At 35.3% G+C, this 24,354-nt stretch overlaps 1 protein-coding gene across 2 annotated transcripts; it reads right to left on the reverse strand.

Moving 5' to 3' along the window:
* Nucleotides 1-1,093: 1,093 nt before the first annotated feature.
* LOC132092185 (sorting nexin-9-like) lies at nucleotides 1,094-23,926 on the reverse strand. 2 transcript variants are annotated; one of them, XM_059498313.1, is made up of 19 exons: nucleotides 23,622-23,926; nucleotides 19,984-20,070; nucleotides 19,772-19,846; nucleotides 15,283-15,381; nucleotides 12,340-12,411; nucleotides 10,520-10,682; nucleotides 7,579-7,717; nucleotides 7,323-7,404; nucleotides 6,781-6,906; nucleotides 6,574-6,691; nucleotides 6,357-6,487; nucleotides 6,097-6,203; nucleotides 5,778-5,881; nucleotides 3,921-3,998; nucleotides 3,625-3,701; nucleotides 2,742-2,831; nucleotides 2,419-2,533; nucleotides 1,698-1,789; nucleotides 1,094-1,605 (listed from the first exon to the last, which is right to left on the reverse strand). In XM_059498313.1, exons 1-19 carry the CDS (start codon nucleotides 23,631-23,633, stop codon nucleotides 1,558-1,560), a joined length of 1,815 nt encoding a protein of 604 aa, XP_059354296.1. In that variant the 5' UTR covers nucleotides 23,634-23,926; the 3' UTR covers nucleotides 1,094-1,557. The 2 variants fall into 2 exon arrangements, with proteins under 2 accessions (XP_059354296.1, XP_059354297.1); XM_059498314.1 differs by lacking the exon at nucleotides 12,340-12,411 and having other exon boundaries at nucleotides 23,622-23,925.
* Nucleotides 23,927-24,354: the final 428 nt, after the last annotated feature.

Raw genomic sequence — 24,354 nt, forward strand, 5'->3', positions numbered from 1 at the left:
GCTCACATTATCAAAACTACTTTGAGAGAAAAAAAAGACTTGAGTTTAACGATTTTGTTTTTCATGAAGGTAAAATAAGTGGTTAACTGGTAAAAATATGTAAAAGGGCTCACAAAAAAAAGCCAAAAACTGAAGCCAGAAACACTGTAGCACAAAACAATTTTCATTTGTTAAATATGCCTGTAATTTTGTAGGTTCTTTGTGGAGTACTGTACTGAAAGCAAAAAATAATATGGTTTATGAAATGGAAAAAGTGATTGAAATAAAGAGGAAATGCTACAGTACAACAACCTTGATGAACTGGTCATTTTAAACATGTACTTATTTCTATGTTATACAGTTATCTTACAAAGGCTTTCCTTTCTAAGCACAAAATCACACCAAACATTGGTCTTATTAGTGTGTGAAGCACATTCAGACATAAAACAACACATCTTTTGAGACAGCCTCATTCATATTCTCTATAAACACACAGCTGACTCACAAGGCTCCCTTTCCTAGCCTTGAGAGCCGATTCGCTGTTACCAAAACAGCTTCTTACAGTATCTTGAATTAAGCAGAGCCACCATCTACATAGGCCGCTTGCTAGGTTTTGAGACACAACCCCCATCTCAGGGTTTCCTGTTATTCACACTTTATATCCATTTTCAGACACTCGTACAAAGAGAAGAAAAAAAAAAACTCCCCCGCATAGCATACAAATCAGTTTTTATTAAATCGTAATCTCAATTGTTTTGTCATTATGTGTGCAAAAGACTTGCAACCACTGCTATACATAAAAAATATATGAACAACATGCATCAGGTGGAGTATAATATCATTTTTACAGGATAACAAATTGGTGATAACTGCACTGAGGTGGAAGCATCAAGCGGAGCATAATCTCTGTTTGTAATTTGGCTTTGGGGAGAGAAAATTAATGTCACAATGTCTCTTATGGGGAAAAAGGACCAGCCCTCCTGTTATCATCTCCAGAAAAGTTCAATGAAAATGATTGGGATTGTTTTTGAGACCAAACACAAACAGGATGATGCATCTGAAAGGCCACAGTAAAGTGCAGTGGGGAAAAAAAAGCATTTCTATATCTATATATTTTTTTTCTTTTCTTTTTTTTTCACAGGGTCTCTACAAAACCAGGCACAATCAAACTTGGCTTGGCCTCATAAATGCACCAGAATCTGTTTAGATCACTTGTATAAAAGCATGTGTTGTATAAATGTTGCGTCTCTCTCTGAATCTTTCATATTTATAATTAATCAAAACTAGCAAGGTCATAACAGAGCTTGGAACATCCGTCAAATCAACAACTACATAATTATAATAATTAAAGCTCCCATATGATCTGATATTTTAGTCACGATCTGTAGCTGCTTTTTAAAAACACTTGAGCTTAGCCAGTGCTCATGCAGGTCACGGATCGGTGCTATCTTTGGCCTGATATCGACAGGAGATTTTTATGGCACTGACATCATGACACAAACAACATGAATAGAAAAACAGAACGAGAATAATCGTGTAAGATGAAAAGAGAGAAAGAGTGAGGGAGCTTCTCCGCCGTTACATAGTAGTGAACTGACTGTGAGCGTGTCGTAGTTTCTCTGCAATCTGCCAAAACACAAAAACCAATTCAACAGTTTAACATCTCCAAACATTATAGCACATTTTTTTTTACTTTTTCTATTGTTTAGACACTTTACCATCTCATAGAATTTGACTTGCTCCTCTAGGTACTGCTGCATCACCCTGTTGTAGTCATAGATACGGTTGCTATGGAAGTGGTTCATTTCGGCTGCACAGAGACAGATGTGTTAAAATTGTCACTTCAATGTTTCGAATTTATAGGATTTATTTTATTATTTTTTTTAAATTATTACATTTTACAAATATTTTTAACAACATGAAGCCTTGGTGAACAGGAGAGACTTTGAAAAACAAACACTTGCAGGTTTTATTACACTGTATTTTACTGTATTATATTATATATATATATATATATATAAAAAATTCTCCTATTCATGTTGTGAAGTATAATAATAAAATAAAACAATGATACAATAACAGAACAAGAAAAGAACATTTTAAGATTGTGATTTTGTTCCTCTGTACAGATTTCAAGCAAAAGCAAATAAAAATAAATACTTTGCATAGCTAGAAAAATGTACTTATATTGAATAAAGAAATTTTCATTTTCATGGCTTTCCCGAATCTGGAAATCACTGATATCTTCAAGTTTTCCAGTCCCGTGGGAACCCTGTACTTAACTCGGTTTGTGTCTGTTGAAAATTATAGTTATGCTTCCAGCATTCTAATGTTGTGCTAACATCATGTAAGACTTAGTGTAATTATGACTTATTCTGTAATGTAATACAAAAGTTCTAAACAGGTTGTTTTGGGGTCACTGTAAGTAAATCACAATACCTTGCAGAGAGTAAGACATGGTGCTGGCACGTTTCGACATGGTGATCTTATCTGAGGGGGTGATTTTACCCGCAGCCACTAGTTTATCTGCTTCCTTTACCTTCTCTATGGCAGCCTGTGTGAGAGAATGCAGTCAGCCAAGTCAGTTCTCCAGTCTTCATATCTTTGTATATAATCTACGGCTCTGTTCAAACATCTAGTGAGCTGCCTAAAAGATCAGGTTCTATGACAATTAGGACGCTTGCTAAGTTTTAAACCAGAGTTTGAGTCTATAAGGATGCATGTCTGCACGCTGACATGGTGAGTAAAGTACTCCTGTTTACCTTGTGAACGCCAATAGTATCAGGAAAGCATCCCAGCAGACCTTTGTACTCATTGTTAGTTTCCATGAGGAAGTGAAGGTCTTTCTTGGGCTAGAGAGAGACAAAACGTAATGATTAAATCAGACGAAAGGGTTAACAGAAATCTAAAACATTTTCAAGGCTATGCTGGAGACAGACAACAACCATGTGTTCATTCATTGAATTTTTCAGTGGTAAGGTTGAAGATAAATAACACAAGGCTATATGAATGTGGATCACATAACTATGGCTTCCTCCGACCTATACAGCTGCTTTCAGGGTCCTGATCCTGATTATTTTGCGATAATGACCTTACATGCATTACTATTCAAAAGTTTGGGAACAGTAAGATTTTTCCGAAGTTGATCAGTGACCGAACAGACATTGCTAATGTTACAAAAGATTGCTATTATATGTAAATTATGTTCTTTTGAACTTCATATTCATCAGAAAATACTGGAAAAAACATAACACTGTTTCCACAAATATATCACATTTTTACATTGATAATAATAAGAACTGTTTCTTGAGTAGAATGATCATGTGACACTGAGTAAAATACATTTTGAAATATATTACAATAAAAAAACATTTTAAATTATGCAATAATATTTGTTTCTACTGTATTTTTGCAGTCTTTATGAGCATAAAAGCAAGCATAAGAGCAATGTTTCAAACATTGGAAAAAAGATCTTGCTGGCCCTCAAGTTTTGAATGGTAGTGTAATGTAAAATATGGTAATATATAAGGATGTTTTGATGTACAAATAGTTACACTTCTCCTGTAACATAAGAGGCTGTAAGAGACGTAACTTCCTAATATAAGAGAGAACTGAGATGTTCTAGAGTAAGGTTTTTTTTTCTACCTGCTCCGCCACCATCTGAGCAATCTCCTCGTAGGTCTTTCCTGCTGCCGTCAGTGCATCTGTGAGCACAGCCTCTCCTTAAAGTCAAACAAAATCATACATTCAGGAAAGAAAAACAGACTAATGGATGAACATCTAACACAAATACTGCTGGTTAAAGATGAAGCGAGGTGAGGGAAAAAGGAACAAGAAAATGCTCAAAGTTTCTCAGAACTAGACCAGATGGTAAAAAGGGAACAGAATATTTTTACCTCATTGATGTTCTTTAGTTAGAGGAACCAAATAGTTTCTGATACCTTCATATCCACTGCTGATGAACACTGAAGACAGGTTTTGGAAAGCTTTGCCAATCCGTTGATATTCCTTTGGCAGAGCTGTGAAGAACAAACAGGAAATACGACTTATAAACTTGAGAATCTAAAAACTTGAAGTATGACATTTTATCCAGCTGTATTTACTCAGTGAAACTTATAACATCCAAATGAAAAACACAACACCAACATCTCAAAAAAGCACTGAGTTGGAAAAAGGATCACCCCCCGCCTAAAAATGACTTGTAAACTCAATCAGGTTAGCTGATCACCTTCTCAATGGCGCACAAAGCCTCTCTAGTGTGATCAGTTGTGCTCATTTTGATTAACTCAGCATGAAAATAGATTTCCTGAAACATTTCAGTCCTTGGTAGTGCAACTGAAGCAAACAATCAGCTATGGGTGGCGAGACACAGTCAAAAGATCTCTGGGAGAAAGTTGTGTACAGGCACAAGTCAGAAGATGAATACAGAAACATTTCAAAGGCTTTATCAATGCCTAGAAGCACAGTGAAGTCTGTTATTAAGAAGTGGAATGTATTTGGTACAACAAGACCTTCCATGGATCAAGACGTTGCTCCAAACTGGATAAAAGAGCTGGAGGAAACTGGTCAAAGAGGCGACCAAGAGACCTACAGCAACTCTGAAGCAGCTGCAGGAATTTATGAAAAAGAGTGATCGTTGTGTGCATGTGACAATATCACAAATTCTCCACAAATGTGGTTTGTATGGGAAGGTTGCAAGAAAAAAGCCACTCCTCAAGAAAGGCCACATGCAGTAACCTTAACAATTCGGAGGCCACATGACACTAAAATTGAATTATTTGGCCTCAATACCAAATGATATGTCTGGCAGAAATCCATTACAGCTCACTACAAAAATCACAGCATTCCTGCAGTAAAGCATTGAGGTGTTGATATCCTGTGATGGGGGTGTTTCTCTTCAGCAGGAACTGGGGCACTTGTCAGGACAGAAGTAAAAATGGATGGGGCAAATTACCACCAAAGTCTTGAGGATAATCTTTTGCCCTCTGCCAGTAAGTTGTCAATGGGGAGAAGGTTTACCCTCTAACATGACAATGACCCAAAGCACACAGCAAAACGGAGCACACAGTAATTGAAGGAGAAAAAGGTGAATGTTCTTGCATGGCCTATAGTCAGAGGCCAGACTTAAACCCCAATGAAAATCTGTGGAATGACTTGATGAATGCAGTCCACAAACACTCACCATCAAATTGAACTGAACTTGGAGCAGTTCTGCAAATATTGCTAAGTCTAGATATGCAAATTTAGTAGAGACAGAGACATATCCCAACAGACTAAAGGCTGTAATTAAAGCAAAAAGTGGTTAAGCAAAATACTTATGCAACTTTTTCCAACTCAGTGATTCTGTTTTAAAAAAAAATTTCTGACATGTTGGTGTCATATCTTTCACATGGGTGTTATATGTTGCAATGAGTAAATACTGCTGGATAAAACAAAACGGTGTCTGTTTTCATTTCAGGCTGCAAAGCAACAATGTGATTTTTTTAAAAGGGAATGAGTCTTTTCTATATCCACTTTATATATCTATCTACACAAATATATCATATCTATATGTATATCTATATGTATATCTATCTATATATCTATATCTCTCTCTCTCTCTCTCTCTCTATATATTATATATATATATATATATATATATATATATATATATATATATATAGACATTAACTTGAGTTGGTCAAACTGACAATAATAATAATAATCTCTTCCTGATAAGCAGGTGACAGGTTAGCACTTTTGATTACATTCTGTTTGCTGTAAAGAAGTTTCAAATGCAAATAGTATGTGATACTCACGGCCTGTGCAGCGTTTCCAGTGTTCATTTCCTACTGTCAGCAAGTCTTTTACACCATCATCCATCGCCCTGGTGAAACGGTTGAACTGTTCACTCTTCTGCTCTCTGAAGGTAACAAGACAACACAGATGAACTTCCATCAACAAGAGGATGCATGCAATTCACTGGCAGACCATCTCTGACCAGCTACAAAAAAGCTTCTGGCTGATCACATTAACTTGAGTTGGTCAAACTGACAATAATAATAAGCTAATAACCTACTTGGACTAGATTTTAAATCAGGGAAGTGATCCTGAGGAGGGCTGTACTGTAGGACTTACACTTCAGTCAGGTCCAGGTCTGGCAGTCCCTCAGGCTCTATCGTGGAGAAAACCATGACTCCGACGGTCTCATCTTTTTCTGCTTTTCTCTTTCCCATTTTCCAGTCCTGTAATACAGATTTATAGTAATAAAATCAAAGACAATGTCTAAAAACCTACAGTATTTAGATGCATATTTACATGGAAGATACAAAGGGATCAAAAGACAACTGATTAGATCAACAACTACATATTTATTTAGTACTAAAAACACTCTTTACCTTCTCATCTTTGTACGAGAGAAACAGCTGGAAGACTTCACTGCTGGAGATAACTGGATGCCGGCACATTCGCGACATCCAACCCTGAAGCCTCTCCATGCGCATTTTTATAAATTCCTCCTCAAAGCGACCTGAAAAGGGGGGTATTAAATCAACCTCATACTATTTGCATTTGAAACTTCTTTACAGCAAACAGAATGTAATCAAAAGTGCTAACCTGTCACCTGCTTATCAGGAAGAGAGGGGATTGGAATAGCCGATCCAAATTTTTCCAAAAGCCTTTCATATAACCAATCGAAGTGCTTGTACCTATGAATGACAGGCTTGTTCGTGGTCTGCAAAAACATAAGATGACATGAAACAACATCAGCTGGAATGACTAACACAGAGATGCTCATGCAAACATGATGGTTTCTGTACTTACAGTGGGTATGACTTGGTACTCAATGTAACTCTTGAGGCCATACATTTTGGAGCCCTTTTTAGGGTCAGCAACAACACAGTCCAGCTGATAGTCTGGATACGCCCACACTGGGCCAACTTCTCCTGTCTGAAATACAGTATGTATATATACATCCACATTATATAAAAATGATATAGTAATTAAAACCCTTCATGGAACATGAGTCTCATTCTAGTATGTGGCAGTCTCAATACAACAGGTTCATCGAGAAGCAAAATTACATAAGTCTTGTTTTATGATAAAACGATCAAAATGAAGTGAGTTTAAGATCATCATTGACAGATATTTGTTCCTGTTTTAAGCATCAATTCACATAATTGTAATCGATTTCTCAGAAAACAAGACCTCACCTATTTTCTGTTGTATTTCAATTAAATCTATTTTGATTTAAGGCTGTTTAGATATTTGCAGTGGAAAAGACTACGAAAGATTTTTTGCAGTGCATGCAACTTTTAATGCCATTACTACTACTTTCAGACTTTCTGCTATGATTTAAGGCTTACATAAACAGACAGTTTGGTTCCTTTGGCGGGCAGTTTGGACAGCAAGTACAGCTCAGGACCTGATTTAGAGAAACCAGGGAATCTGCAAAGAGAAGATGTTGCTTACAAAAAAAAAATATGATGATAAAAAAAAAATGGAATCCAGAAAGAACACACGAAAACGCATATGAACTGGATTATATCTTTATTATGCGTATTATTATTATTACATGACTCTTGGATGCATGTCCAATCTGTGTGGTGTGATCAGACTTACTTGTTGAGGGCAATTTTCATGGATGAACCATGAGCTCCGCCTCTGTTTATAGCCCCGCCCTCTCCAGCTTCAGATTCAGCATAGCCACCCGATGACTTCACGTCATCCCACTCCTCGTCCCACTCATCGTCTTCTGCACCTATAAACAGTAATTACACACACTTCAAACATACTTAAAAAAAAAATACTAAGAACCAAGTGTTAGTTATTAAAATCACACTCAAGAAAAATCAGCCACAACTAGCTGGACAAATCAGCTAAACTAACCTCTGATAAAGATTAAATAGATCATAACAAATAGATCATAATTGTAATTTGTACAAAAACTGGTCATTGTCACAAAAGTATAATGTATACAGTATAAACTTATACTATTCTGAAGTTCTGTATATAAAAGGTATTTGAAAAGTAATAAAAATGTAAGAATGAATGCTTAACCATTTCCAAGTCAGTTTTAATATAATAATTTAACAACAACAAAGACATTTGCATTTGTTAGTTTTAATAAAACCCCTGGGACATAAACATGCCTGTTCTGAGGCCGTGTTAAATAAACAACAAAGTTCACAGCAAGAAAACCCCTACAAAACATTCTCACACACATTCCTGTGAGTTTCTGGCAACTGTTGAGCTCATGCAGCTTGTTATTAAAACCACATTAAAGTCCTCACACGAATTTCATGGTTTACCTGAGAGATCAATAAGACATGGGTAGGGGTAAATGTCTTCAGAGAAAAGGAAAAGATTATTTGTTATGATAAAATAAATCTTTTAAGTTACTTTTTGACAGCAAATATCACCTCCAAATTATGCACCTCCATTTTAAAGTATAAAACTAATTGCTCAATGGAAAAATTACAAATATATTTCATTCTTAGTAGAACATGAGTTGATGAATAATTTGGTGAAAGTGTCATCTTGTTTGTGGGAATAAATCAGTTTTTCAAGGGAAAAAAAAAAATCTACAAAAGGTACAAATGAACCTAAAGTAATCCGCAGCATCTGACTGCCAAGAGTTAAAAAAAAAAAAACACACAAAAAACCAACATCTTTGATCATCAGTTTATACTGTTCAACTAAAACAAATACTAGGAAATATAATGCGCAGTATGCTAGTTTTGCATTATGAATGCACTCTCTTGTAATAAAAAAATCTGCCAAGAACATCCATGAAGCGCAGCATGTCGCTACTCACAAACTCCAGAGCCTTCTTGTTCTCTACATATGCTTGACCGAAACCCTTAAAGAGGAATGTAACAGCTCCCAGTGAGGAATAAACATTATTTTAAGTATTTTTGTCTTGTTGCTGTGGTAAACGATCATAGAGGTGCCCTCAACAAATTACTACTTAAAATATATAACATTCAAGGTTCAACAACAACAACCTTTATTTATAAAAGCACATTTAACACAATAAAAACTGATCCAAAGTGCTGTACACAGTGCATATCAGGACTACACTATAAAAAACAACAATTACAAGTTTCCAAAAGCTAAAGAATAAAAATGTGTTTTCAGAGTAGATTGGGCCCAGCCACAGAAAAGGCCCGATCACCCTTTAATTTGTAACGACTTCGTGACACATTTAAAAGCAAGTGATTTGAAGATCTAAGTGACCTAGCAGGACAGTATGGCACAATAAGATCACAAATATACCTTGGTGCACAGCCAGACAATGCCTTGTAAACAAACATAAGGATCTTAAAATCAACTCTAAACTTAATGGGAAGCCAGTGAAGGGATGCCAAAACCGGAGAAATATGATCCCTCTTTCTAGACCCAGTCAAAAGTCTTGCAGCAGCATTTTGAACAATTTGCAATCGAGAATGAGGAAGACCACAATAAAGAGAGTTGCAATAATCTAATCGTGATGTTACAAAAGCATGAATTGCAACTTCTAGGTCTTTGCTTGAAAGAATATTCTTCAACTTTGCAATAGATCTTAAATGGAAAAAGCTTCCTCTAATAACCGCACTAATCTGTTTATTAAAGAGTAGTGAAGAATCAAAGATCACTCCAAGGTTTTTGATTTGTTTGCATACATTTGTTGAGAGAGGACCTAACTGTGCTTTCAGAGCAGGAGAGGAGTTCACAAACTTTTTGACCAATGCATTTCCGAGACCTCTCTATTCCTTGCCAATTACTGAATAAGAAATGTAAAAAATCATATTGATTCAGACTGGTTTGATAATGAATCATTAAGACCAATCATTTTTTGTTATATCCTGTGCAAAATCAGTAAGTTTTAGTCCAATGCGATGACAGTAACTAGCATTTTTGGGGAAGGAAATGAAAAAGAAAAGGAAATTGGGTTAAAAATGTATGTAACATGACAAGAGGTTTAAAATAAAGACACAAGCACTCAAATAAGCCAAAACAACTCAAATAAAATATTTCACCTTCTCAACAAGTTTTTCCTATGAAGAAACAGGATTCATAGTCTTGAAACTTTTGGATATATGAGGTGGCGTTATTTTAGTGCAATTGTAGATATGGAAAATTTATTTAATAATTAAACACCATGGGAATTTATATAATGAATATAAATTTTACTAGTCATGCTTAACTCTAAAATGTTTTATTTTAGCAGAAATTGTGAGTAACTGTGGATATTTTCATAGCTTCTTATCCTTGGTTCTTACCCACTAAATCATGAATGACTGGATAATTGATTATGTAATGGAAATTGACTGGTCAAAAATAGTGAGATCCCTGAAGAACATTGTAAATTAATATATGCTTGTAATATTTATGAAATTTAATTATTTTAATTTTAATTATGTAATTTACAAAAACTAGGAGGTACCAAATATTAAAACCCATCTGAAAACAATGCTAGGACTAAGGGGCCTTCCAATATTGTTGTGGACAACTTTGAATCCAAGAAGTTGGAATACTGAAGATGTAGAATGAATAATCCAACTTGGGTTTGAATAGTTACCTGGACCCTGGTAGGCCTGCGGATGCCCTTGTCCTCCAGAATGCCATGCATTGCTGCTGGTTTTCCCCGTCTCTGTGCCCTCTGGCTGAGCTGCCCAGTTATTAGAAACCCCCCCAGATGCATTGCTATCAAACACTGCCCATGGGTCATTACCATTACTTGTCTGAAAGAAAGAAAAAGAAAAACAATTTTACAATTGGTAAGAAACAGAAAGCATCAAATAGGAGCATTTTCACTAGTGGTCTCAGACCAAGCAATGCATATGAACCATTTACAAATAATATTGATATTTTATTATGCAAGGCTAAATAACAGTCCTAACCACAACACACACTTAAGACCTAAAATCTTTTCCACAGCATAACATGAGTCTGTCTTGACCATAATTTATGTACATTTAAATTTATGCATTTAGAAGACGCTTTTATCAAAAGGTACTTACAGTGCATTCAGGCTATCAATTTTTACCTATCATGTGTTCCCGGGGAATCGAACCCCCAACCTTGTGCTTGACAGCGCAATGATCTACCAATTGAGCTACAGGAATACTAATTAATTAACTAACATTTAATTAATGTTCAACTGGTTGAGGTCAGTCGACTGCTCTTTTGTCCTGTAGACTGAGTAAATTATGATTGCACATGCTCACAATCTTCCATAATTCAAGCAGCACACAGCAAAACTTTTTATCTGTGAAATTAAAAAAAATTTAAAATGATACGAAAAGCCCACTCACACCTGACGACAAGCACTCTAATAACCTTTGGTTGTCATTATATTATCCTGAAAGACTTTATTTGAACAGGTATTTTCAGATGTTGACCGATTCAAGGACTTCTAAAGAAAGGGAATATACGTATATGGATGGAAATGTTGAATGGAAAGAGATTTTGACCTTCCTGATGGATGCTTCAGCTTGTCAACACTGAACAACTGACTCTCAATGGCCCTCTGGCCTTCATGACATAAAAGCCCAGAGACACAGAGACACAAAAACATAGGCTCTGTGTTTCCAAATCATTATCTTGTGGTGCACAATAGACACATCATCCGAGCCTCATTCATGTTATTATCTCGTTGTATTCAATACGATGAAATTTTGCTCAGAGCATGTTGAATGATTTCTGTCACATAATATTGTTATTTTACTGCTGTTGACGATAGACATGCATCAGATAAAGTCAAACACTGTTTGGTTCCCCATTTTTGTATTTCCTCATGCAAAAACTGAATGTCATGCATTGAGAAATGTAGCACCATGCAGAAAAGGACTGGTTTCAGAAAGTTTTATGTCGATTCATGCATGTTTGGAACTAGGAAGTTCCAAACATGCATTTTGGAAATTTCTGGCCGATAGCTATTCAGATGCCACTTCTTTGACTTATAACTCAGTAAAGGGCAAGTTTTCCTTTAGAAAAAGTGGCAAGAATGTCTGCTTTTTCACAACTCACGTATACTGTTTATCAGTTTGCAGCCAGGTCAGGTGGTTAAAAAAGCAGTATGGAACATTTCAAATCTTGATAACAGACCAGTTTTCAGTTTTTCAACAACAAAACATGAAAAACGAAGTAGCGGTCCAACAAATGATTGAATCATCGTATTTATGTTTCAAAAGCGGGCAGATAGACTGTGATGTCGAAACAGTGCTGATCAGTTTGATTGATGTGCGATTTGCAGTTGTCTGGTGTAATCAGTGGAGTCGGATTCAATCTGAATGCATTCAGACCCCGAGAACCAGGTGTTTAGGTTTTGGTCTTGTTAGTGAGGGCCCCAGAATCGAGCATGTGTGGCGTCCGTCATGCCAAATGCATTTCGTGTACCTCATCAGGGGAGGTGGATGAAAATCCTGGGGTTACTGGGGTGACTGGAGTTTCCGGCTGAGCTACATCCACCTTAGGGGAAAGATGTGACATCATCATAAAACGCTGAAAAGGAAAGGTTACCCTGACATGACCCTAAATACAACACCTTCTTCATCAAACCACTGATTTTATCAATAGCAGAAGCCTAGCTGAGACCTACAATGGTTTTCAATTTCAGACAGTTCAGTTCGAAAACTAGCACAAAACATTATTCATATATAACATGTATTTGAATTGCATCTAAAAGGCATTCCATTTGGATTATACAGTTTTAACCTATAGGAATTTAAAAAAAAAAAAGAAAAAAAAGAAAACAACAGGTAGTGTTTCTGTATTAATAAACTGAATAAGTTTTAAATTCACAATAATTAAAGGTACATTAGGTGATTGTCTTCAGAAACATTTTTTGTTATGCTGGTTAAAAGTATCTTCACATCCTGATAGCAATCATCAAGTTAAGTGGTCTAAATGTATTTATATGCATTTATGTATTTTGTGGAAGGCGTAGGACCAAGAAATGTTCGTCCAATCAAAACGCACGGTCCAAGCATTTTAATTGGCTTTCCTACCTGCCTGTCAGCATACATATTTGCATACCTATGTGCACCCTGTTCATGTGAGACCAGGATACGTCATCAGCGTGTAGACAGAGCTAAAATCGCACACAAAAATCAACAACCTTCCTTCCTTGGTATTGTAGTACTGTTATATGGATGTATGCTTTCAGTGCTATAAGGTTAAAGTAAGCATTTCCCAAGATCTCCTACTGCACCTTTTAAAATGTATATATTTATCATCAATAAATTTAGTTAGGTTTTTAACCAACTAATTTATCTAATTAATTAATTTTAACCAACTGAATAATGCCTGTTCCATAGTTAGCCATATTTTAACCATGTTCATACTTTTAACTTACCTAATCAATTTAATTGTTTTCACAATATCAATGCTGATATTAAGCAATCTGAATAAATGCATTTTAAAAACATGGTTATTTGAATAAAAAAATAAATAAATTGAAACAGTTGATAATAAACTATGTCACTAATTTTCATTCCATTTATTTTCTGTATGATATAGTATGTGTCATAGATTTTATGTGCAATTCAAATACATAATTTAGGCCTAAATATTTTTGGGAGCGCACAGAAACAAAACTATTTTTGGTTGAGCAGTTTTACATGTTACCCACGCCCAAGCCCCGTCTCTTTCTGTGTAAGTGGGTGGTTATTTAAAAAAGTTTAAAAAAAAACTTGCTGTTTTATCGAAGATCTGATTTACATCAAGACTTGATGACCCACCGATAAAAAATGAGAGCGCTAACTAATATTTGTGCCTACAGAGCACAGGGACTTCTGTGGTTAACTGTGTCACACATTTAGCAAAAACTCATATTTATCTAGCATTGCTGCTGGTTTCACATCTGTTATCAGAAATCCATCGAGCGCATGCGGACTATAGCTTCTAGGTTAAAGACTCTCCTTTGACTAGCCAATCAGCTCCAGGCTTTGAGATAACACCATAAACAACTGCTTTTCATCACGGATGGTTTCACATGATCAGTTCTGATGAATCATGACCAGACTTGACAACATGAACTCAACATGAAACAACATGACAACATGACACTCATGAACTCAACACTAAAAGTATTCGTTTTAGTTAAGCACGATTCATCATTAAAAGATTTTCTGAAGAAAAAAAGGTTTGTTTTCATAAGCTGTAATCAGCTTATAACAACTTAAAGGAGCTATGTGGAGGTTTTTACTTAAATAAAATCTTTAAGATAGAGTTTTCATTTGTACATGTATGAGCCAACCATGATGTAAAAAAAAAAGAATGACACCTCGACTGCCACCACGGTCGCCTCTATCAGCCTGTAGGCTCAATTGTGTGTGGAGGAGTAAGGCCCGAATTGGCGCGAAAATTCACAAAATGTGACGTCATGCGCGTTCTCGTCTACTTGGGCTTACAACCGTACGGCAGACCAGCCATTATAGTAAGCAGCAGCAATAGTGTTTTCAAATGGACTCTGCGGATGGAAAGAAGTGACCAGCCTCCAGCACAATTCAGACACCCACGGACACTCCTCGTAAGTAAAAAAAAAAAAAAAAAAAAAAAAAAAAAGAGCATGCGCACTGAGAACGAGCATGAGACTGGCTGCAGTTCCTCTAACGGCCACTGGTGTCAGTAGCGGTTAGAAATTTCAGAACCTACGCAATGCTCCTTTAACATATTGTGAGCATTCTAACATTCTAATATGTTTCACTCAAATAAAATCCTGATATTATTTTCCTGTAGCTGCTCTGAAATGTTTCACTTAATGGAAGTCAGACGAAAGCGGTTTTATGTTCTTTAAAACTGCTCAAATTTACACAAAACTAAAGCCAATGGCAGGGGAAACAAATGCCATGCAACTCAAGGATTCCCACTCCTCAAAATATTGCTGATCAAATCATAGTTCCTCCAAAAAACAAAGCAGCCCACTCAATGAAAACTTCAGTCTCAGCACTGAAGGCCAAACCCACAGTACCTCACTAACAAAAGGGAGAATCCAAACACTTCATCCTGTATATTAATTAAAAATCATCATCCTTCACATTTGGCCCCTCGCTGATCCTCTGAATTAGCACCACAGGATGTTTTATTCTCAGTATCAGTATTTGCTTTCACATGCATTTATACATTCGGAGTAAGATGTTTAATTCTTCAAAAGTGGAATCTCCCTTCCTGCTCACATCCTCTCAGGAAGTTAAACAGTGGGAGAAATACTCTGAGAAGGAGCATTAGACAGATGATGAACCGAACAGTGCATGATAAACTGACTGGTTTATGTGCAGCATTAGCCAACAGACTGAACAAGTAACGTGAAATTTACCCATCATACTCATGATGCTTTACCTGTGCGGTGCCGGCCGGGGTCGGCATGTGACTGTCGAAGAACGAGAGATCGAGGGGGGCTGCATTTCCTCCAGATGTAAAAGGCTTAGCCTGGTTAATCTAGTAGAACATGAAGAGAAGAGTTTACAAGTGTCAGTCATTGTCAAATCAAACAGAATCAAGCGGGTTTGTACATTAAAACAGAGATTTTGTTCAAACTTTGTGTTATATGAGACTAAATGGAAGTTCTGTAAAATGTTATATTTAATGGTAGATAATAGATTAATTTAATATAATATTAGCATTTCATTTGTTAAATTATCATCTTTACTGTATTTAAAAAAAAAAAAAAAAAAAAAAAAGTAAAATCCTGTGAAGCAAGGTTTTAGATATGATATCTCATTTCATGCACTATGATTACTAGTATCTCATGAATTGGTAGATTTATAGACAAAGTTGTTCTAATCCAAATGTGACCCTGGAGCACAAACCAGTCATAAATCACTGGGGTATATCTTTAGCAATAGCCAAAAAAAATTGTAAGGGTCAAAATTATCGATTTTTTTTATGCCAAAAATAATTAGGATACTAAGTAAAGATCTTGTTCCATGAAGATATTTTGTACATTTCCTTCTGTAAATATATTAAAACTTAATTTTGATTAGTAATATGCATTGCTTTAAAGGCAATTTTCTCAATATTTAGATTTTTTGGAACACTCAGATTCCAGATTTTCAAATAATTGTATCTCGTCCAAATACTGTCCGATCCTAATAAACCATACATCAATGGAAAGATTATTTATTCAGCTTTGTATTAAATATATAAATAAATAAACAAATAAAAAAAAAAAAAAAATAAAGCTGCTAACGTTGTAAAAAAAAAAAAAAAAAGTGACATTTTTAATGTTTTTAATTGCAAAACCTGAGGACTAAATATATCAATAAAAAGACCATGGATACTACTAAATTCAAACTTAAGCCTAAATCACTATCATTAGCAAAATGTGAGATTAATGTTTTATTTCTATATGGTGCAATATTTTGCTCATTTTGACGCACTCATTCGATACTTCCTAGGAAAATATTCCCTCCAGATGACTTTATATGAAAGTTTGGACTATTGAAGTCCTATTTTTTTTTTATTCATAAAAGTATAAGAAATCGCTTTTTCAACCCAATTTAACTTCCATAAAAAAAAAACTCCAAGAATTAAACAACCACAACAAAAAATTGTTTTGGGTGCGCAAAGAATGTGAATTTGGAGAAGTGTGAACATGTGGTCATTAGTTTGGCTCGGAGAACAGAGAAATGAAGGAAGCACATGTGTTTGTACGATAGTGCAGCTGTGAGTTCAGGTCAGGAGGGATACTGAAATATATGTCTGCAGCCAGCAACAGAAGGAATCAATCCACAGCCTTTTTATACAGAGAGTAAACTGTTTACCAGGTCAGCGTCTGCATGACTGCCTCAGCATGGCTTTATAATGTGATTATGTTCAGCTACACAGTATAATGCTCTTTAACACAAAGATACCGCTGCATCTTGATTGATAAACAACTGGACTTCTCAAGGCTTTTTGGCTTAAGTTTCCATAAATAACACTGATGTAACTCTTGTATTTTCCAATAGCAAGGAAATTCCTATTTTTCCATATCAAGTATTATAAAGTGAAGCAAGCACATTCATTCAGTGAAAAGAAAACACTTCCTGTTGATCAATCAGGTCACATTCCAGCAGCAACGGTTTCTCTGTCCTTTTGGTATTGTAGCAGATATGACTCCAACCAGACAAATTAAAGAGTCGATCAGGGCTGTGGCTGAAACACGAGCTGAATTCCTCAGTAAGGCAACAGGAAGTCATAAAACATTCTGTGCCACAAGTCCCAAGCAAGATAACCAACCAACGCTTTCACAGAACAGCTTTCAACATTAACACCACTAGAACAATTATTGACAATTTCAATTCGGAGAAGAGATTTGTCAAATTTGTTGTTCGTAATTGATAAGCAACGCCGGACATCACATGTAAACCCATGAGAGTACTACACAAGATCTTTTGACTTCCCCCACCCAGCAGAACCAGACTGAAATTCCTAAGGGGGAAGGGGCTTTGAACCTCTGGTCTCCACAGAAATCTTTGTCAAGAGAATGGCAAAGAAACTGTCTTTTCTACATATATATGGACCAAAATGAACTCCAAAATGTCTTCTAAATGAATATCAGTCCATCGCTTAACTCCATATTCATTTATATGTAACCCACACATTTGACTATCATGTTATAATCACTTATTGTGTATGTCTTTTAATAACTATGGGATAGCTTAAGGATACATAGTCATGTCTAGTATCTATGTAATCGAATCTGCTTGCTTTAAACAGTCCTGACAATCAGTTATTGGTCAAATGTATCATATTCTTGTTATAGGAATCATGTCCAAAATTAGACCCTGCAAGAGCGGGAAAATTCGGACCACATGCTTGGTAAGATAAACATATGATTTATGATACCCCCGAGCCAAGACAATATCTGATTGGTCAAGACAACATTTGAGGTGTGGCCAACAGGCCAGTTTAAATACTCAGGACACCATAAAATCTGGCTTTTAGTCTCTAGCTTTGCTTCTGCTATTAGTCATGTCGGCTTTTAGTTGTTAGCTTTGCTTCTGCTACTAGTCATGCCAGCTTTTAGCTTTGCTTCTTAGCTTTAAGCCATGCTGTTTGTCATCACTGTTCTTTGAGCGCGGTTCAAGCGTGCTTCAGCCTGCATGCCTGCTGCTACTTAGCCACGATGAGAAGAAACACCACATAGTCTCGTCAAACTTTATTTCTTTTCTTTTCCGTTTGAGAGTTGCGTGTTCCGAGTTAAGTTTTGTAACGTCGAGTTTCAACTTCAACCCGCACACAACTCCGTCTTCAGCCAACGCCCAACCAGGGCTTCCCAAGACGTCACTTCAGCGACTACTGAACTTCCAGCCAATCAGCGACATCGGAATACCCCTTTCAACGACAACAAAGGGGACTCCCTTTTCACAGGAGACGCAAGCAACCTCCAGACTGTGACCTTTACTGGTGTATCTAATATAATTTTAACCTCATTGAGGAACTCAATGCGAGGATTAATTACGTGATTGATGGTTGTTCATGTCTATGCAATTTAACGTATTACTGTAAACTTTGGATTCCACATTTCCATTCTCTTAAACTCATCTTTCCCTAACTTCCGATCTTCCTGCAACTTGTGTGAATGTGTAAGTGCGTGCATTTGTGTGTTAGATTAGTTTATATGTCTTAGATTTATCTAATAAAGCCTTATTCATATTGAAAAGAGAAGTATCTTGTGTTTTGTGCTTACAAGTTAATGTCTTAAACTGCCGATCTTGTTACTGTGCTAATTGATAGTGTTTTCACTATAGTTTGGATATTAATATCCAGCGCAGATTTGATGTTAAACGGCTCGTTCAGTGAATCGCAGGGCGTCTCAGTGATCTGCCGTGAAACAGTGATTCTGTTCAAATTCCCTTTAAAATCTTAAATGATTCCCTTTGAGCTAAACTGACCTGTTTCCCTTACAGTATCAAAGCACTGCCAGGTGCGTATTATATATACTTTATCATCCATAGTAAAAGACTAATATGCCGGCCATGTAATTAATCAGCTAGAATTTATTTTGAAGTATTGATAAACATAAGCACCTGAACTTTGTGCACATTTTGTTTTTAGATATTTCTGAGTGGATTTTAAGTATCTACTGTAAAAATTAACTGTTCTTTTAAGTTGTTATTAATGTTGCTAATCTTGTTTTAGCCTTCTGTAAGCTTTTTTTTTTTTTTTTTTTTAAGATGTCTCCCATGAAAACAACAGCTGCATCTATTTGATCAAACATACAGTAAAAACTGAAATATTGTGAAATATTATTACTATTTAAAATAACTGCTTTCTATTTTAATATATTTTTAACAGCAATTTTTTCCTGTGATGCAAAGCTGTATTTTCAGCATCATTACTCCAGTCTTCAGTGTCACATGATCCTGCTGAAATCATTCTAATATACTGATTTAGTTCTCATTAAATATTTTTTATTATTATTATGAATGTTTATTTATTGTGACACCATATCAGCAAAAAACAATGGCTATATTCATAGCGACATTAACAATATAATTTCAATACGTCAATATAATTTTTTTTCTAAGAAACAATCATAATACAAAAACATCAATAGTGCAGATACAATAGTCAGTAACGATTAATAGTAAAGTAACAAGAAAACAATAGCACTGATAAAAATGATCAATGTTGAAAACGGTTGTGCAGCTTAATACTTTATAGGAAAATGTGATGCATTTTTTATAGCATTCTTTAATTAACAGAAATTTAAAAATAACTGTATTTATTTGAAATACATTTTAATTATTTCTTTCTTACAGACCAAAAGCTTTTTAAAAGTAGCGTATATACACACAGTATGTCATCTTTGTAGAAGCCATTTTTGGCAACCATTGCTTACCTCTATATAGTCCTCTGGCACCAATCCGACTTCTCCTCTGGAGTTCTTTGCCTCAATCCATCCTCCACCGATGTTCTGAGAACAGAAGAGAATGGTTCATCTCTACAGAGAAGGTTTTGATCCGTTCATACACATGCAACAACTCATGGAGACAGACAACAGACATGAAGAGCCAGGTGTTATGAAACATTATGAAAGTAAAATAAACTCACCTGGTTGGTTATTGTGATTGTCTCCCCCTCTCGAACCGACAGCTCATTATTCCCAGGCTCTGCCGTGAAATCATATAAAACCTGTGCCTGTGTGGAGACTAAACATGCGTAAGTAAAACACATGCATATACAACACACTAAATTTGTTAATTAAGCTTTCATTAAATGTTACTAGAACAGAACCAGTGACACTTGTTTTACTGTTTTTTTCTTTGGACACTATTAAATGCTCATGACCTCAGCATTAACCTGTTTAACATGTAACGAACACTGTCTCTGGAATTTTTTACATGTATTATATAATCAATGAATTAATGTCTTTTCACATGAACAACTGTCACCATTGCAAATTTGGTGAACCACACGAAAATGTCAAGGTCTTTGTGCCATTTTTTTAGCACAAAATCATATAAAAAAAACAATTGATTACATATCAAGTAAATAAATTGATGCTTATTATTTTGAACATTGCAATTTTTTGCATTTTGATATCCAAATCACACCTCTGAAATGTCAAAAAAAAGAAAAAAAAAGAAGAAGACTTTTTTTTTTAATTACTATAATTAGGGCTGAAATTATTCCTTGAGTAACTCGAGTAACTCGATTACAAAAAATGATCGAGGCAAATTCCTCTGCCTCGAAGCCTCTTTTAATTTATTTTCAATCTCACGTCAGGTTCTTTCGCAATGATTTGTTTAATGTGACACAATGTGTTTACGTCACCCACAAAGCGGAAGGAGACACAAATGCTGCGTCCGAAATTTCTTTTACTGTCTATGGAAATCGCGTACTGCGAGGAGTCAGCAGTGTTTTGATTTGAGGGCGCAGGCAAACGTAAAGAGAACATCGTGGCGTGTGTCCATTGCAAGATAGAGCTGGCATACCACAACTAGGGCCCTATGATTTCCATGATGCAGAGAACGCGGAGGGAATCGCGGAATCCAGCCATAAAAATAGAATTTACAGTTTAACGCGGAATGGCATGGAATTTGCCAAGTTTTGAATTAATTAATCAAAAGTCATTGCACTTACATCAATCACGATATGGACTAATATCTGTAAATATTAAACCGGAACAATTTGTTTAAATATGAATCCTGCATGTTCTGCGGGTCTCTGTTAATGAATGGAGCAGAAGCGCGACTTCCTTTATTAACACACACGGAAACGCGTGTGACGCTCCGGTGATTTTAGCATCTGCTGTCTAACTAAATGAGGATGTGAACACATGAACAACATCTCCAGAACTGCTCTGACAGTCACTTCATGAGCATTTGACCGTTTGTAAAGGTAAAGGTACGTCAACCCATCAAAATAAAAGTCCGGTTAAAGTCTATTGTTCAGCAGAATGTACATAGCCTACTACAAAAAAAAAATCAAACATTTTTTTTTAAGGTTTAATTACACAACATTTCTTCCATGTTTTATTTTTAATAGTAAACCCCCTTTGTTTACCAAAAAGTTAAGTTAATTTTCAATAATTAAAAGATAAATTAAATGAATGTTTTATGTGTTTAATGTTTAATGTGCATCTCAGAAAATGCTTTATTTAAAACCCCAACTGAATGGCACTTAAATGCACTTAATTCATCTGTCAACTTTATTGTCATTGTTCACAGTACAAGTACAGACAGAGAAACAATGGGTAATAATTAAATGTTTATTTTTGATGTTTGCATTGCATTCTATGCATTTAAAAAAGAAAAAATACAATTTCTAAAAAAGGAAACTTAGTTGTTCATTTTAAGAGACCCAGGAGTCTTATTTTCTCTTACGTAAAATTAATATTGCACTTTAATTAAGCAAAAACAAATTTTATCCGATAACTCGATTAATCGATGGAATTTTTGGTAGAATACTCGATTACTAAAATATTCGATAGCTACAGCCCTAACTATAATGCAATAAATAAATAAATAAATATAATATTAATTACATTTAAAAAGATTTCTCAGGTACAAGTGATTATACATTACGGCAGAATTTTCCTGAATTTTATTAACGCTGGGTTTAATTTATCAAATAATTACTGGATGTTTTTCCAGTAATAAGAATTTTATTTCCTATATTTGGACATTGTCACGAGATTTGTTCATAAGGTACTTAATAATGGTGATAAAAAATGGAGGGGGGCTTACTGAATTATACAGAGCACATTATTGTGATAAAAAGCACACAAATGGTCACAAAGCAGAATCAATTCCACAATTCATTAAGAAAAAAAAACCTTTCCACAAAACACCCATTATTCTAACAGACACAGAGGCAACACACACACACACACACACATCCTGAAGCTATTGAAAGGCAAACAGTGAGGTCTGTATGAACAGTCTGAGACAGGGTCTCTGTATGTAGGCATTTACAAGCCACCATTACTAAATGCTTAGACAGAGAGAGGCTGTGAGTGAGAGAATTCACTTATGATTTAAATTAAATTCAGCACTTAAAAACAGTGATGATCACAAACCGTCTTATGTCATAAATGTGCATAACCATTTACACAAGTCTTCCAGAGAAACAAAAACAAGTGATGATGAAATAGAAATGATGATATGCAAGACAACGAAACATCCTCATATAGACCTTAAGGGCCGTGACTATGAGTGACCGAGTTATGAAGCCTGTAACGGTTATAAACACTTAAGGGCAAAATTAGCTATATAGACCAAAATCATTTTTTGCACCAGGCTGAAAACATGTTTTTTTTTTCTGCTGTAAAGTTGGGCATTTTAACATGGGGAGTCTATGGGATTGAATCTCTTTTGCAGCCAGCCTCAAGCGGCCAGTCGATGAATTGCAGTTTTAGTCACTTCCTTATTGGCTTCACTAGAGAGCGGGAGGTTGCCGCTTGGTTAAAACATAATTTATAATATTTTTTACAGATAGAAAAACAAAATTTTGTTTCAGTTTATTCATGTTTATGATAAAGAAATTATTGTAAAATTACAGGAATGAGTAGTAATTTAAAGTGTCATTCTTATAATTAATGGTCTTTTTTTTTACCTTAAAGTTTTTTAAGGTTAAGTCTTAGTATTATACAAACACAAAAAAGTCATTTAAAGCAATTTTTGCTCCCTTATAGGTAAACATAAAGAAAAACATTTCACCACTGTTCTGAGGCATCAAAATTACAATAACTGGCCAGGAATATCTGTTAAAAAGCAATGTCATGCATTTATATGCACATAAATGGCTATATATGACAGACTCTCATAAATAGGTCCCATTAAACTAAATATATTAACCCAAGGAGAAATTATATTTAGAGACCTAAGTTCTCACTTACATGGAGAATTAGTAACTGATTAACTAAACGTGGTGAATGGGTTACAATTCAACTACATATCCCAGCTTGCATTGCACACGACGTCATGGTCTCACTAAAATGTCACAAGACTCTTAATGATACATATTTTCCGACGTTCACCAAAAATCCATCAAAACATTGTTAAAATAACAAAAAGAGACCCATTTCGGGGTGTTAAACAGGTCAGTTATGAAGCCTGTAACGGTTATAAACACTTAAGGGCAAATATATACTTTGCCAGTGCAAAACCAGTGTGATTTCAGTTCAGAGAAACTACAAACAGATCAGACACAAACTTTAACCAAAAATAAGTCAAATAAGCCCTTACCTTCGTCTCCATTATACCCAAATTAACCAGTCATTACAGAAACCTGCAGTTTGATGGCGATAAACTCTCTCTTCTTCATCCAGACATGTTTCTTCTGCCCAAAACAATCCTTCTCAAACCGCTTTATTTACATCACCAAAGACACTTTAATCTCTTGTCCGAGCCTAACAGACTCGAATTTAGTGGAGCCAGAAAAGTGTGTAAATCCAAACTCGACGTTTCCAACGTTTAAGAGCTGTTCAACTTCACTGCAGCTGAGTGTGTTACACATAAGTGACACAACCGGAAACAAACTCACTGATCGAGCGGCCTGAAAAAACTTACACTGCTGCTGTATGCCTCTGTACGTAGGACCTATATAATTATAATAATAATAATAATAATAGTAGTAGTGGTAGTAATAATAATAATAATAATAATAATAATAATAATAATAATAATTATTATTATTATTAAAAATACTAGGACACATAATATATATGTATGTAGTGCATATAATATTTATCGTTATTATCATATAGTATATTAAATTAAGTATTAATATACATATTACATATATCGTATATACTCCATAGTGTGGGACTTTTAGGATCACATTTTAGACTAATAATAAAAGCTAAAATTTCTAATGTAAATAAAGTAGGGATACATACAAAATCAAAGTCTTGATTTTGTTTTGTTCAAGTAGATATTTAAGCTGTTGTGCCCATAAATGTTTTAATTTCTGGCTGTG

This window comes from Carassius carassius, chromosome 18 (genome assembly GCF_963082965.1).
Source record: "Carassius carassius chromosome 18, fCarCar2.1, whole genome shotgun sequence".
Taxonomy (NCBI): domain Eukaryota; kingdom Metazoa; phylum Chordata; class Actinopteri; order Cypriniformes; family Cyprinidae; genus Carassius; species Carassius carassius.

Coding starts and splice junctions, on each gene's coding strand:
- LOC132092185 (XM_059498313.1), bottom strand. Junction 7,405..7,578: donor ATGAAAATTGCCCTCAACAA/GTAAGTCTGATC, acceptor TTCTCTTTGCAG/ATTCCCTGGTTTCTCTAAAT. Junction 6,488..6,573: donor TCCTGATAAGCAGGTGACAG/GTTAGCACTTTT, acceptor CCCCCTTTTCAG/GTCGCTTTGAGGAGGAATTT.